This window comes from Nerophis lumbriciformis, linkage group LG32 (assembly GCF_033978685.3).
Source record: "Nerophis lumbriciformis linkage group LG32, RoL_Nlum_v2.1, whole genome shotgun sequence".
Lineage (NCBI taxonomy): Eukaryota > Metazoa > Chordata > Actinopteri > Syngnathiformes > Syngnathidae > Nerophis > Nerophis lumbriciformis.
Genome location: NC_084579.2, coordinates 3,818,735 through 3,835,487, shown reverse-complemented (window position 1 = coordinate 3,835,487; position 16,753 = coordinate 3,818,735). Strand labels below are relative to the sequence as shown.

The 16,753-nt window shown below is 40.3% G+C and overlaps 1 protein-coding gene across 2 annotated transcripts in view; it reads right to left on the bottom strand.

Moving 5' to 3' along the window:
• pi4kaa (phosphatidylinositol 4-kinase, catalytic, alpha a) overlaps positions 1–16,753 on the bottom strand; it is an 82,433-nt gene that overhangs the window by 63,238 nt on the left and 2,442 nt on the right. For both annotated transcript variants that reach the window (XM_061927345.2, XM_061927346.2), the window contains exons 2-14: positions 13,283–13,399; positions 13,119–13,212; positions 8,185–8,273; positions 8,048–8,120; positions 7,716–7,978; positions 7,586–7,652; positions 5,503–5,651; positions 5,369–5,434; positions 5,195–5,291; positions 4,938–5,129; positions 4,761–4,861; positions 4,431–4,690; positions 2,372–2,467 (exon numbers count right to left, since the gene is read on the bottom strand). In XM_061927345.2, the coding sequence (XP_061783329.1) occupies positions 2,372–2,467; positions 4,431–4,690; positions 4,761–4,861; positions 4,938–5,129; positions 5,195–5,291; positions 5,369–5,434; positions 5,503–5,651; positions 7,586–7,652; positions 7,716–7,978; positions 8,048–8,120; positions 8,185–8,273; positions 13,119–13,212; positions 13,283–13,399 (1,664 nt within the window). The remainder of the gene's footprint in view (positions 1–2,371; positions 2,468–4,430; positions 4,691–4,760; positions 4,862–4,937; positions 5,130–5,194; positions 5,292–5,368; positions 5,435–5,502; positions 5,652–7,585; positions 7,653–7,715; positions 7,979–8,047; positions 8,121–8,184; positions 8,274–13,118; positions 13,213–13,282; positions 13,400–16,753) is intronic.

The following is a 16,753-nucleotide window of genomic DNA, read 5'->3' as shown; positions in this document are numbered from 1 at the left end:
TATATTAGATATATAACAACGGGCGGGTGCGGTTCTGATCAAATGTTACATCGGGTGGATGGCGGATGGTTGACAACTTTCTGATGCGGTTGCGGATGAAATAATTGCCTATCCGCGCATCTCTAATACATACAGTCCAGGCCCAAAGTTTGGACACACCTTCTCATTCAATGTGTTTTCTTTATTTTCATGACTATTTACATTGTAGATTGTCACATCAAAACTATGAATGAACACATGTGGAGTTATGTACTTAACAAAAAAAAGTGAAATAACTGAAAACATGTTGTATATTCTAGTTTCTTCAAAATAGCCACCCTTTGCTCTGATTACTGCTTTGCACACTCTTGGCATGCTCTCCATGAGCTTCAAGGGGTAGTACTCACCTGGAATGGTTTTCACTTCACATGTGTGCTTGAAGCTCATCGAGAGAATGCCAAGAGTGTGCAAAGCAGTAATCAGAGCAAAGGGTGGCTATTTTGAAGAAACTAGAATATAAAACATGTTTTCAGTCATTTCACCTTTTTGTGTTAAGTACATAACTCCACATGTGTTCATTCATAGTTTTGATGTGACAATCTACAATGTAAATAGTCATGAAAAGAAAGAAAACACATTGACTGAGAAGGTGTGTCCTAAATTTTTGCCTGTACTGTATATATTTCTTCGTTAACAAATAAACCATAACAAGTGAAATACTTGTAATATTAACAATAAATGTAGATAACAATAGCAATATAAAAAAACAATAAAATTCCGTTTTTCTGTTCGAATTGTTATCATCTGTTACACTTATTTTACTACAATAGAATGTGTGCCTTTTTGTGTCAAATACAATTTCATACCTGCCAACTTTTGAAATCAGAAAAACCTAGTAGCCAGGGTCCAGTTGCCGCAGGCCCCGATAGGTCCAGAACAAAGTCCTGGTGGGGGGTTCCTTCGCCCCCCGACGCAAAATGATTATTAGCATTCAGACAGGTTAAAATGTTGCTAAAACCATCACTTTTCTATCAGTCACAGTGACTTTTCAAAACAAAAATATTACAGCAAAAATCATATGGGTTGATTGACATGTTTATTCTGTAAGCTAACTTCAATAGTTTGAAATTATTTTGACAGTTAATGCCAGTTATCCTGTCAACCTTTCACAAGACTTCAATTTGTTAATTGAAAGTATAAACACTTTTTACAGTAAACAAATGGTAAAACAGTACTAAACAATTCCATTAAAAAAAAAATTGGTGTCATTATTAACTTTCTGTCCAAGCTTGTATAATCTACTGCCTTGTTCAATTGTAAAAAAAATTCTGTGCCTAAAATTCACATTTCTATCACAATTATCATACTGTAAACATGGTAAGCTAACTTCATTAAAATTAATAGTCCTGTCAATAGCATGGAATTACATTTCAAATGTAGTTTTTTTGTAAGCCTTTCAAAAGAATTCAAAATATGAAAAATGAATGAAAATTAATTTAAGCCATCAGACACTTGAAAAGTAGCACATCACATCTCTAATGTAATCATTTGAACTTTTCAACAGAAATAGCACTGCAAAAATATTAAGGACATACTTCTGTATTTTGGTAGTTATGCTGTCAACATTTAACAAGATTTCTTCAACTTGGACTTGAAAGCATAAATAGTATAAACACTTTTAACAGTATAACAGTACTAAACAATTCCAATAGATAACATTGGTGTCATTAACTTTTTGTGGCTAAAATCCAAATTTAGCAACGGCATTAGACTTGTGTTTTTTGTCCCAACGTGGTCTTTTACATCGCTAATTCCTCCGTGTCCGATCGAAAAATCTTGTCTGCACAAGGTGCAATTCGCGTAGTTTTCACCCTTTTTGGAACGGATAATTATTCCCGGATAGGCTTTTGAATATTCTTCACGGAATGACTGCAGTTTTCTTTTCGGTTTAAGACTCGTTTGCGATTTTTCTCCGGCTGATTCCATGATCGTTCGCTCGTTTGGAAACAATGGCAACTAGTGCCTTGTGCTTGGCAGCGGTGCTATAAATAGCCTCGCGCATGGCATTCGGAATGGCTCGATAGGAAGTTACGGGAAGCAGTGTCGATTGTCATTGTTGTTACGCGATTTCGTGAATAAAACTTAAAAAAAAAAATATTTTTTTTAATTAATGAAAAACCGTATTTTTTATCACTGCAACCGTAACCCGGAATAGGTTGATGAAAACCGTACTAATTACGGGAAAACCGGAGTAGTTGGCAGGTATGTAATGGGGTTGGGACCATCAGTTGTGTTGGGAATGAGAAGTTATGTCCAAACTTTTGGCCTGGACTGTATATTTAGCACTTAAATAAGTGAGACGATGTCAAAGAACTGCTCTAAGTTCACCCACTTGTCATTTTCCTGTGAGATGTAGAGCCGATTGGACAGACTCGCGAGGAAAGCTTCCACGATGACGTTATCCATAGTCAGCCCCGCCTTTAGACACCTGAGAGAAATAAGAGTTGAGATTTTGCATACATTATTGTAAGGCTGAAACGACGCGTCGACGTAGTCGACGTCATCGGTTACGTAAATACGTCGACGTCATTTTTGTGCGTCGACGCGTCGCATATTTACGTCGCACTACCGTCATAGCGGAGCGCAAAGCAGACGATGCGAGCGGTGCGAGCGAGGGGAAAAAAGCACGCCAAAAGTCGTCAAAAGTGTGGGAGTATTTCAATAAACGGCCTAATAATGTTGTTGTATGCACACTGTGTCGAGCGGAAATGGCCTATCATAGGAGCACAACGGCTATGAACGAAATTTTGAAAAGAAAACACCCGACCGCGTTCTTGACATCACCATCAACTAGTCAATCGTCCGCGTGAGTATACGTTGTCATCATTACACAAAAACATGAATGTGTCATTTGTATCCGCGTTGTAAATTCATAAACTAAAGCACCGTTTCGCTCTGAGAGGAGCGTTTGGCGTGCCTGTTCAGTGTTTACAAAGACGCGCTCCTCTTTAACGCTGTGGAGAGGCGGGGCCGGTGTTGTACCGAAATCTGTTACCCATCGGAATTTGTAACTCCAGGGGGCGATGTTCCCATGACGTTTGTTTGATGGTTAAACGGCAATCCCAAAGAGGAGGAGAAGAAGAACGCTTGCGTAAATGGCGTAAACTATCCTTAATGCTGAGACGTCAGTTGTCAGAATTTCAGCATTAATAATAACAATGGACTCATACTATAATGAAAGTAAGTCATTGATTTCCAGAATATGTGTAATTTATTAATGCTGAAATTCTGACAACTGACGTTTCATTCCATGATAGCTTTTAATCCGGAAAATGTATGTGTGTGAGAGAGAATCAACAGCTGATACAATGGACTCATACTATAATGAAAGCAAGTCATTGATTTCCAGAATATGTGTAATTTATTAATGCTGAAATTCTGACAACTGACGTCTCAGCATTAAGGATAGTTTACGCCATTTACGCAAGCGTTCTTCTTCTCCTCCTCTTTGGGCTTGCTGTTTAACCATCAAACAAACGTCATGGGAACATCGCCCCCTGTAGTTACAAATTCCGATGGGTAACAGATTTCGGTACAACACCGGCAAAGCCGTCTGGCGTTCAGTCTGTCGGTCCTGAAAGAACCCCACGGCACAAGACGTGTCACAAACGCTAACGTTAATTAGTTGTGCAAATACCTTTTACAACATTAACAGTTACATATACTATGTACAAACCAACAATTAACTTTCACTTTAATCGTACTATCATTGTTGTGTTATTAAGAAAAATAAGCAATACTTGTACTTTTGTTGAAATGTTTACACTGTTACAGAATATTTCGTTTTGCACTTTTTTGTATTGGATGTTTATCTTTATTTTTGCACATTTTAGCAAATAAGCAATACTTTTACTTTTGTTGAAATGTTTACACTGTTACAAAATATTTCTGTTTTGCACTTTTTTGTATTGGATGTTTATCATTATTTTTGCACATTTTAAAGCAAAATAAGCAATACTTTTACTTTTGAAATGCTTATACTATTGCAGAATATTAAGATTTGCACTGGATGTTTACTTTTATATTTGCACATTAAAAAGCAAATAAGCTACTTTTAATTTTGTTAAATGTTAAAAGTTTTAAATGTTTACATTGTTACAGAATATTTTGTCATGTTGTTGTCAATGTTGACTGAGTGGCCATACTTCTTTTTTTTGTAAATAAAAGCCATGCCTTTTGAAAAAACTGGCCTACATTTATTTTTTCATCTTCATTTTAAATTTTAAAAAGAAATCGGTAAAAGGAAAAATAATCTGTAGATTAATCGAAAAAAAATAATCTATAGATTAACCGATTAATCGAAAAAATAATCTATAGATTAATCGATAGAAAAATAATCGTTAGCTGCAGCCTTACATTATTGTGTGTGTGTGTGTGTGTGTGGCCCTCACCTGCAGATGTTATCTATGGAGATGTCCCTCAGCTGTTCATACATGGAGGGCTGGCTCTTCTTGTTGGGGTTGGTGTTGAGGGTGGACTGGGAGTGCTCGTTGGTCACGTGGATCTTTATCTCACCGCTCACTGGTGCGGAGTGGCTGTGGTATTTGTATAGCTTGACCAGGACTGGAGAGGGCACCACCAGGAAGTCTCTCAGCGACGTGGTTACGGAGTGGGCCACCACCGGGAAGCGCTCACACAGGCGACCTAAGCCCTGGACACAAATTGGGCTTGTGTGGATAGGGTGGGAGGATTTTTTTGAAAAGGGGGGAGAGGTTGGGTACCTGAAGGCAGCAGATGAGGAGGGGCATGTGAGCGATGATGACTTTACTGGAGGTTTTGGACTGCAGCTTCTCTGACAGTTTGCTGCAAAGGTTCTCAGCTCCTGCAGAAGGAGAGCAAGGAGAAAAAGGATGTTTTGTTTCATCAAATAGTCGGTAAAGTGTGAAGTGAAGGCTCACCCTGCTCCTCGGTGACAGCCCACACCATGAGGTCAACGCAGGCGGCGTTGGCCTGGCAGCGAAGTTTGAGCGGGCTCAGCTCGCTCTGCAGGTACTCCACGTCATGCAGGATCCTCTGCAGCTCCGACTGGCTGCTGCTGAACTGCTCCAGCACAAAGTCGTGCACCTCCTTGACAAAGTCCGTCTGAAGGTCTGCTTGAGAGAATGAGTGACAGGCCTTCACAGCGGGAGGTGGATCAGATGAAGACCTACTGTACCTTTCAGGTTGTACAGGGTGTCTCTGAGCATTTTAAATATGGCCACGTACAGGGTGTCACTGAAGGTTTTGTAGTACAGATGAAGACCAGGACTTAGCTTCAAAACAAAAAATATTCAAGTTCATTGCAACTTTCTAGTGACGACAATGTTAATAATAACAGTAGTGGTCTTACCTCTATCAGTTCTGCCAAGGTTTCATCCAGTGACTTTAAAAAGGATTCTGACACAACTTGTTCGCCCTGTTGAAGAACAACCAGTGACTGTGACACACGGACATGATGCGCGGTGCCAAGAGGCGCGTGCTGACCATTTGGAGAAGTTGTCTCAGCATGTCCAGAGGGACGCGGAACTCTCCACAGCTGCTGCCGGTGAAGAGCGGCGACACCGAGAAGCTGGAGCTGATAGTGGAGAAGTAATAGTTGGGGTCCACTGAGCTGCCGTCAGGAAGGTAGGAGCCTGGAGCACAAACACCAGGGTTTTTCCTGCGTTCAAAATTGTGTGGCGGCCGCCCCCAGCCAGAGCGATTGATACTATGTATATATATTAGGGATGTCCCGATCCAGGTTTTTGCACTTCCGATCCGATACCGATATTGTTTTTGCATTTCCGATCCGATACCGATACTGACCGATACTGACCGATACTGGCCTATCCGAGCATGTATTAAAGTTTAAAGTTATTTAGCCTACTTAGTTGTCAGAATCATGTTGAAAAGGGTTTTAGTACTCTTGATAACAACTAGCCAGCTGAATTAGGGGAGTTTGAATAATACACAATGGTTGGTAACAAGAAACTGACTTGTTTATTCAAGGATAAACACAAAATAGACAAAATTATACATGACAAACAGAAATGGCATCTTTGAACTAGGGCTGGGCGATATGGCCTTTTTTTAATATTGCGATATCTTAAGGCCATATTGCGATACACGATATATATCTGGATATTTTGCCTTAGCCTTGAATGAACACTTGATGCATATAATCACAGCAGTATGATGATTCTATGTGTTTTGATTGATTGATTGAGACTTTTATTAGTAGGTTGCACAGTGAAGTACATATTCCGTACAATTGACCACTAAATGGTAACACCCCAATAAGTTTTTCAACTTGTTTAAGTCGGGGTCCACTTAAATTGATTCATGATACAGATATATACTATCATCATAATACAGTCATCACACAAGATAATCACATTGAATTATTTACATTATTTATAATCCAGGGTGTGGAGGGGGGAGCCGGATGTAAGTGTCAAAAAGACAGCCAAAAGAGTTTGATATGAGAATAAATCTAAAGTTAAAATATAGGGTAGAAATGCACCCATTTGCAGGAAATGTAGTCTTGATTTTCAAAATTTTCTTTCAAGGCTTGCATGTCTACATTAAAACATTCTTCTTCATACTGCATTAATATATGCTACTTTTAAACTTTCATGCAGAGAAGGAAATCACAACTAAAAAAATCACTAATTTTTTCATACGGTGTTGATGTGGAAATTTTTGCCTCGGCATTTTGATGGTGTGGACGTGTGGCACCGAATGGAGATAAGTGTCTCGATAGACGTCACAATATTTGAACAATGATGACGAAAACTGTTTTCTCTGTCGTGTCCGTGTGTCGAAAATTGTTATGCGCTTATTTTTTTATTTGATTTTGTGCGTGGCATAGATTTGCTATGCGCAGAGGACGCTTAAACAGTGCACAATTGCACAGGCGAGCACCTTAGAGGGAGCGTTGCTCACACGGCTGCGCTAGCATCACAGCTAACGTTAGCCATGCTGCTACCTCTCTGCTCGGGGAGGACGTATACGTATGTGACGTATGTCGTGACAGTATGTGACGTATGTCGTGACATTATGTGACGTGTGTAAGAAGGTGCACTTGCTGTCTGTGAGAGGGAGACACAGGAAAGAGTGAGAAGAGCCTGTCGTGTACTGCCAGCAGCTAAAAGCAACTGCGTGAGAATTCACAGACCTGTGGATGTGTTGAAGGTGTGCTGGAAAATGCGGAACGGAAATTACGGAGCAGCAGAAAAGTGGAATGTATTATTCAAATCGGTGCGTTGGAAAACATGGACCGGAGTTTTTTTTTAAACTGGATCTGGATCGGCATTTTCCCATGCCTTGCCGATACGCAATTTTTGGCAAATATCGGCAGCCGATCCGATCCAAATATCGGATCGGGACATCCCTACCCATCAAATTAATAAAAATGACAATACATTTTATGGTGTTCTTTACAGCATGTTACTGTAAATTGAAAAAAACTCAAACATTTTTGCGTTACAATTCTGGAGCATGGTCAGGATTGTACCACCTCTGCCTCAATTTGAGTCAGGAACCACAAAGCACACGCTCTCCTTCATAGTGCACACCTCTTTCTTACCTTCAAAGTAAGGTGTTGAGGGATCAGCGGGGGAGCTCGGTGTTAGCCCCGTCCTCTCCGGACTGGCCTGACGACAAAGCCTGAATGTGAGAAGATCTGGACAACACGTCCGCCGAGCGAGGTCACATACCTGCTGAGACACGGATGACACGGAGGAGCTCTTACGCCTCAGCGTGTCCGCCTGGCACACGGTGAGGAAGGAGCTGGGCAGGATGGAGCGGAAGTCGTTGAAGGAGCGCCGGCGTGCCACGTCGCCGTCGTCCACAGAGGCCAGAGGCGGAGCCACCGGCCGAGGGAAGAGCTTGGACAGCAGCGGCTCGTCTGTGTTGCTGTATCTGCCGAAAGCTCTGGCCACGCCCAGCAGGGTAGGAACCGTGTAGCGACACAGGTACTCTTAGGGTAAGAAATAAATAGGAAGTGAATGACCACGATTGGCTGAAGAACAGGAAGTACGTCGCGCACCTTTATCATGAGAGTCAGGATCCTTGCAGACCTCCTGCAGGAGCTGCATGACATCCATAATGGCCTCCAGAATCTGACAAAAGTGCAAATACAGTAAATAATAGGAAGTTGAAGTTAAACCACACACAAACTAAGACCTGTTCACGCATAGATTCATCACGTTGGGCGACGTCCGACAGGAGCGTCACCAGACAGAAGGTGAAGTTTTCCGCAACAGGAAGTATTACTGCGGAGAGGGAAAGGTTGTGAAAAATTCATGAGAGGAACAGTGGAAAAGTGCTTAACATTGCTAGCAGGTTGTGGATACAAATCTGGCCTTGTACCGTATTTTCCGGAGCATAGGGTGCGCCGGATTATAAGGCGCACTGCCGATGAATGGTCTATTTTCGATCTTTTTTCATATATAAGGCGCACCGGATTATAGGGCGCATTAATGGAGTCATTATTTTTTCTAAATGTAAAATACTTCCTTGTGGTCTACATAACATGTAATGGTGGTTATTTGGTCAAAACGTTGTATGGATGATGCATACCTGCCAACTTTTGAAATCAGAAAAACCTAGTAGCCAGGGTCCAGGGGCCGCAGGCCCCGGTAGGTCCAGGACAAAGTCCTGGTGGGGGGTTCAGGCTTCGCCCCCCGACGCAAAATGATTATTAGCATTCAGACAGGTTAAAATGTTGCTAAAACCATCACTTTTCTATCAGTCACAGTGACTTTTCAAAACAAAAATATTACAGCAAAAATCATATGGGTTGATTGACATGTTTATTCTGTAAGCTAACTTCAATAGTTTGAAATTATTTTGACAGTTAATGCCAGTTATCCTGTCAACCTTTCACAAGACTTCAATTTGTTAATTGAAAGTATAAACAGTATAAACACTTTTTACAGTAAACAAATGGTAAAACAGTACTAAACAATTCCATTAAAAAAAAATTGGTGTCATTATTAACTTTCTGTCCAAGCTTGTATAATCTACTGCCTTGTTCAATTGTAAAAAATATTCTGTGCCTAAAATTCACATTTCTATCACAATTATCATACTGTAAACATGGTAAGCTAACTTCATTAAAATTAATAGTCCTGTCAATAGCATGGAATTACAATTCAAATGTAGTTTTTTTGTAAGCCTTTCAAAAGAATTCAAAATATGAAAAATTAATGAAAATTAATTTAAGCCATCAGACACTTGAAAAGTGGCACATCACATCTCTAATGTAATCATTTGAACTTTTCAACAGAAATAGCACTGCAAAAATATTAAGGACATACTTCTGTATTTTGGTAGTTATGCTGTCAACATTTAACAAGATTTCTTCAACTTGGACTTGAAAGCATAAATAGTATAAACACTTTTAACAGTATAACAGTACTAAACAATTCCAATAGATAACATTGGTGTCATTACCTTTTTGTGGCTAAAATCCAAATTGTATCGCTAGCAACGGCATTAGACTTGTGTTTTTTTGTCCCAACGTGGTCTTTTACATCGCTAATTCCTCCGTGTCCGATCGAAAAATCTTGTCTGCACAAGGTGCAATTCGCGTAGTTTTCACCCTTTTTGGAACGGATAATTATTCCCGGATAGGCTTTTGAATATTCTTCACGGAATGACTGCAGTTTTCTTTTCGGTTTAAGACTCGTTTGCGATTTTTCTCCGGCTGATTCCATGATCGTTCGCTCGTTTGGAAACAATGACAACAGGTGCCTCGTGCTTGGCAGCGGTGCTATAAATAGCCTCGCGCATTTAAAAAAAAATTTTTTTTTTAATTAATGAAAAACTGTATTTTTTATCACTGTAACCGTAACCCGGAATAGGTTGATGAAAACCGTACTAATTACGGGAAAACCGGAGTAGTTGGCAGGTATGATGATGTTTTACACATCATCTTTAAGTTGCTTTCTGACAGTCGCTTCAGGATGCGCCATTTTGTTGGCGGTCTTATTTACGTGGCTCACCTTCCGCAGCGTCTTTTCTCCGTCATCTTTGTTGTAGCGTGCAAGGACGGGAGTGGAAGAAGTGTCAAAAGGTGGAGCTAACTGTTTTAATGACATTCAGACTTTACTTCAATCAATAACAGAGCAGCATCTCCTCATCCGCCGGAAATGTGTCCCGTAAAAAAAAACGTCCGACCGAAACTCTCTAATAACTAAAGTTCCTTGGGTGAATAATGTAAAGTCACTACACCGGTATGTTTTAGCGCTTTCATGGCGAGTTTACTGACAGATATAAGTAAGAACTTTACACTACTTCATATTAGAAATGGCAACAACGGAGGATGAATTGACAACAATAACAAGAAGATAGAGAAAAAGAACAAGCTTATCGACTATGACGTCGGCACCGACTACAAAGACGGATGCGCGCAATTTTTCAAGACTTATGCAGATCCCAAATACAAATCAGCGGGTACCAGAAGGTAAGAAAACTTGCTTTTGCATAATATTGTGAAACAAAACGCCAGATAATATGTCTTACCTTATACACACACCATAATAATACTCCTATGTTGAAGCACAGTACAATCCATCAAGCTGTGTGGCTTCATAGCTTACCAAAGTCGTACTAAAACATTTTGATGGATTTTTGAGCGCCGTGGGTAATGTTCTATATTCTCAATGGAACATATAAAATGTTGCTGTTGTTTACTTGAGTCATATTGCCATACTTGCCAACCCTCCCGGATTTTCCGGGAGACTCTCGAAATTCAGCGCCTCTCCCGAAAACCTCCCGGGACAAATTTTCTCCCGAAAATCTCCCGAAATTCAGGCGGAGCTGGAGGCCACGCCCCCTCCAGCTCCATGCGGACCTGAGTGACGTGTTGACAGCCTGTTGTACATGCATATGTGACCCACCCATAATGTGTCACATTTTTGTGTAGATTTATTTAGTTTATTTTGTGGTTTGAATTCGTTTTTGGAGCTGTCATTACACATTTATCAGTATTCACATTGGTCAGTAGGGGGCAGTAGGGCGTTTCTTCCCAATTGAGTGCAATCACCTGCAGACCGGAAGTGTCTTGTCATTCTGATGAGCGCGACCAGTCTGTGAACATTTGAAATGTCCTGTGTGCTTTTTCCTCCTGTATAACAGGTTAGTTTTGGTGAATCAACTCACTGAATAATATCCACGTGATCTTTATAAGTTTAAGTACACATTCTGATGGTTGAGCCTAACTCTAAAGTGTTTGTGAGTTGTAGTTTGTATTTGTGAATGAATCCAGTGCACAGCTGCAGTAATCAATACAAAAAGGCGACGTGAGTGCGCAATGTTTATATAGGAACTTCTGATCCTAATTCAGACTCCCAAATTAGAGCTCCCGTTTTCTTATTGATTTTATAATGTATATTTGTATAATGTGTGTGTTCTGAAATAGTGACAGAGAATAGAACAAGGATGGACAATTCAACCCTTAACTCAATGAGTAGAGGAGTGTTATGTGTGTGTATATGTGTAAATAAATGAACACTGAAATTCAAGTATTTCTTTTATTTATGTGTGTATATATATATATATATATATATGTATATATATATATATATATGTCTTAATAAGGTTATCCAAAAAATAGTGCTCGATACCGTAGTAGAGCGCAATATATGTATGTGTGGGAAAAAAATCACAAGACTATTTCATCTCTACAGGCCTGTTTCATGAGGGGGGGTACCCTCAATCGTCAGGAGATTTTAATGGGAGCATTCGCATACCATGATTTATATAGGGCACAGAGTGGGTGGGTACAGGCTGGCCTAGGGGCGTGGTGATTGGCTCATGTGTTACCTAGGAGGTGTTTCCGTCTATGGCGGCATGTTGTTACAATTTCGCTGCGCTTGTTGAGGGATGACAGGTCTGGACGGTAAATAATAAACAGCTTCTCTTTCAAGCATAGGTTGCATCTTTTATTACCACTATTGTAAGGTGTGCTGGATGCAAGAATTTGCCATGTTATTGAATATTCAACATTATTGTCTTTGAGGTCCCAAATGTGTTTGCTGAGTTCTGTGGTATTTCGCAGGTTTTTGTTCCTGAAAGAAGCCTTGTGATTGTTCCATCTGGTTTTGAATTCACCCTCGGTTAATCCTACATATGTGTCGGATGTGTTAATGTCCTTGCGTATTACCTTAGATTGGTAGACAACTGATGTTTGTAAGCACCCCCCGTTGAGGGGGCAATCAGGTTTCTTTCGACAGTCACATGCTTTGTTGGTTTTGGAGTCGCTCTGACTGGGGGTCGACGGCTCATTTGCAATTGTTTTGTTGTGGTTTGAGATGATTTGTCGTATATTGTTCATGCAGCTGTAGCTCAATTTAATGTTGTTCTTGTTGAATACTTTTCTTAGGTTGTTGTCTTTGGGAAATTGTTTGTCAATCAGATTGAGGAATTTGTGTCCAATGTTCGTTGAGACGTTTTTGCTGTATGGGGGGTTGTACCAGATGATGTCGTTTCGTTTTCTGTTCTTTTTTGGCTGGTTTCCTGGCGTGGGTTCATAGGTGAGGGTGAAATTGTATCCGCTATATATATATATATATATATATATATATATATATATATATATATATATATATATATATGTATATATATATATATATATATATATATATATATATATATATAGCTAGAATTCACTGAAAGTCAAGTATTTCTTATATATACATATATATATATATATATCTTAACCACGCCCCCAACGATGCCCCACACCCGACCACGCCCCCCACCTCCCGAAATCGGAGGTCTCAAGGTTGGCAAGTATGCATATTGCAGTCTACACGTATCTCTTATGTTTGACTGCCATCATATTGCAGTCTACACTATCTCTTATGTGTGACTGCCATCTACTGGTCACACTTATCATTTCACCATGTACCAAATAAAATTGCTTCGAGGTCAGCAAGCAAAACCAGCATTATTCCGTACATTAGGCGCACCGGGTTATAAGGCGCGCTGTCGAGTTTTGAGAAAATAAAAGGATTTTAAGTGCGCCTTATAGTCCGGAAAATATGGTACTTAATCTCAGTTAAACATACAACTCTTGAAAGTTAAAAAAAACACGCTCGGGTCGCTGTTACCTCGTCCTTTGCGTTCCGAGCTCTCCTCAATCCACTGAACTCGAGGAAGTCCCCTGAGAAGTCCGAGAAGGTACGGAACAACTGCATCCTTGTGCTGCAACGTGAGTGTGTGGTGTTAGCGCTTTTTGTGTCACACTGAAGGAAAAGAAGGCAGCAGATGTCACCTGCAGGTTGGACTCCACCAAGAAGATGCCCAGAGCGACCACAGCATCACGCCGCCTCTCATCCAGCTGAAACACTCCTCTCACATCCACGGGACACATGCATTGCAACTTCTGCACCTATGATTGCAAATTGTGACATTATGTTGAACAGTATAAGAGTCATTCCACCGACATTTGTGTTCACAGGAAATAAAATGTATTAAAAATGTACGATAAAATCAACTTTAATATAAATGTATTTTATCTTGCAAAAGTGTTCCCCACATTGATCTGTTCGCATATTTAGGGCCCGCAATGGGACATAAGGACCTATTGTTATTGTAACGTTTTATTCTTTATTATTCTTCCGCCGCCTCTTCGAGCACTAATTTGACCCACTTAACATGCTTCAAAACTCACCATATTTGACCCACACATCAGGACCTGCGAAAATTGTCTTTTAATAAAAAAATAAAAACTGCAAAAATCAAAATTGCGCTCTAGCGCCCCCTAGGAAAAAAAAAAAACTAGACTGCCTGTAACTCCCACTAGGAAGGTCGGAAAGACATGAAACAAAATCCTCTATGTAGGTCTGACTCAGACCTAACTTTCATAATGGTACATTTTTGGGCTAAAATCAACAGGAAGTTGGCAATTCCCCCTTCAAGACAAAAAAGTACTAAAAACAGTCACTTTTGCCTCTTTGAGCTGTAATTTGACCCCCTTAACATGCTTCAAAACTCACCGAACTGAACACACACATCAGGACTGGCTAAAACTGTGATCTAATGAAAAAACCTAACCCCAAATCTAAAAATTGTGCTCTACAGCAATTTTTTAATAAAACGCACAAAAAACTGCTCCTCGGAAGAAAAACATTACAAAACTGCCTGTAACTCCCACTGGGAAGGTCGGAGAAAAAAACCTCTCCGTAGGTCTCACTTAGACCTACATTTCATAAATTGACAACCCCCAGCAAAAATCAACAGGAAGTTTGTTATTCCCCCTTCAATACAAAATGTTTGTAAAAACCGGTCACCTTTCTTCAAAATCTATCTCCTCTGAGCGCGTTTGTCGTTTCGCCTTCAAACTAACACAGGTGAGAGATTAAACCCTTGTGATTAAAAGTATAGATGGGATTTTTAATACCTGCTCCGGTTTTGATTTTATGACCCTTCAAAGACCCGCTACACTGCTGCTGCTGCGCTGCTGGTTTTTTAAGATGGCTGCTCTAAAGCAGGAAGCACCAACGTGCCCACACAATGCAGACAAGCTAGGTACACTAGACAAAAGTCTTGGGACACTTCAGACTACAAGTAGACAAAAGTATTGGGACACTTAGGACTAGCACCTGCCAAATACGCGGGCCCGAACAACGCTGCTTGCAGCTTTAATTAATCATTGCAATTTAAAACGACCTTTAATACTGGAAAAATGGCATTTGTTGCCTGTTCCCTGCTTTCAAAAATGTGACTTTATTGTGAAACCATCATTTAAATCCATTATATGCTCATTCTAGTTCAAATTCAGACTTCAGTGGCGTTCCTGGGTTTTCACTAAGTCCTGTTACCCCTACCAACACACGATCCCCTCTGAAAATTATGGAATTTTCCACAAGTCACAAATTGCCTCATTCACATCCTCTGCAGGAAATGGGAAGACCAAAAATAAGTTCACTCATTTGCATTTTTGTATATTGGCTGATATGTTAACTAGGGCTGAAGCTATCAATTATCATAGTCTTCGAGTTTTTTTCAATTAATCGGATAAAATACACTTTATATTTTCAATGCATATTTTATTGAATACTGTTGAAATAAACAAGATCTTTTTCTGGTTGCCATAAATGTAACTACTTCCTTTACCTCCTATTTACCTTCTGTTACTTTTTATTTACCTTCTATTCACCTTCTTTTACTTTTTATTTACCTTCTATTCACCTTCTTTTACTTTTTATTTACCTTCTATTCACCTTCTTTTACTTTTTATTTACCTTCTATTCACCTTTTTTTACCTGTCACCTATTGTATTTTACCTTGACTTTATTTTACCTTCTATTTCTTTTATGCGGTCGGGATTTTATCCATTTTTATTAGTTACATTCATTAAACAATTAATCAAGCGTCATAACATGAGGGTAGCACGGTGGTTCAGGGGTTCCTGGGTTCAATCCCGGGCTCGGGATCTTTCTGTGAGGAGTTTGCATGTTCTCCCCGTGACTGCGTGGGTTCCCTCCGGGTATTCCGGCTTACTCCCACCTCCAAAGACATGCACCTGGGGATAGGCCCCTCCCACCTCCAAAGACATGCACCTGGGGATAGGCCCCTCCCACCTCCAAAGACATGCACCTGGGGATAGGCCCCTCCCACCTCCAAAGACATGCACCTGGGGATAGGTTGATTGGCAACACTAAATGGTCCCTAGTGTGTGGATGTGAGTGTGAATGTTGTCTGTCTATCTGTGAGGTGGCGACTTGTCCAGGGTGTACCCAGGCCTTCCGCCCGAATGCAGCTGAGATAGGCTCCAGCACCCCCTGCGACCCCGAAAGGGACAAGCGGTAGAAAATGGGTGGATGGATATAGTGATAACCGTGAACATTTTGGTCGCAATGATTGTGATATGAAGTAAAAATGTTCAACAATGATATCGTGATAACCGTGAACATTTTGGTCACAATAATCGTGATATGAAGTAATCATTATTTTCAACAATGATATCGTGATAACCGTGAACATTTTGGTCGCAATAATCGTGATTAGAGATGTCCAATAATGGCTTTTTTGCCGATATCCGATATTGTCCAACTCTTAATTACTGATTCCGATATCAACCGATACCGATATATACAGTCGTGGAATTAACACATTATTATGCCTAATTTTGTTGTGATTACACATTAAACAATACAACAAGGTTTTCCAAAATAAATCAACTCAAGTTATGGAAAAAAAATGCAAACATGGCAATGCCATATTTATTATTGAAGTCACAAAGTGCATTATTTTTTTTAACATGCCTCAAAACAGCAGCTTGGAATTTGGGAAATGCTCTCCCTGAGAGAGCATGAGGTGGTTGAGGTGGGCGGGGGGTGTATATTGTAGCGTCCTGGAAGAGTTAGTGCTGCAAGGGCTTCTGGGTATTTGTTCTGTTGTGTTACGGTGCTGATGTTCTCCCGAAATGGTGTGGGTTCACAGTGTGGCCCATATTTGTAACAGTGTTAAAGTTGTTTATACGGCCACCCTCAGTGTGACCTGTATGGCTGTTGACCAAGTGTGCCTTGCGTTATCATTTAACCAGTTCAAAAGGTCATACAACGTGTTAGCATTTCTTGACATCTTCGAGTAAAGACCATTGTTAAATGGTAAATGGTAAATGGGTTGTACTTGTATAGCGCTTTTCTACCTTTTTAAGGAACTCAAAGCACTTTGACACTATTTCCACATTCACACACACACATTCACACACTGATGGCGGGAGCTGCCATGCACGGCG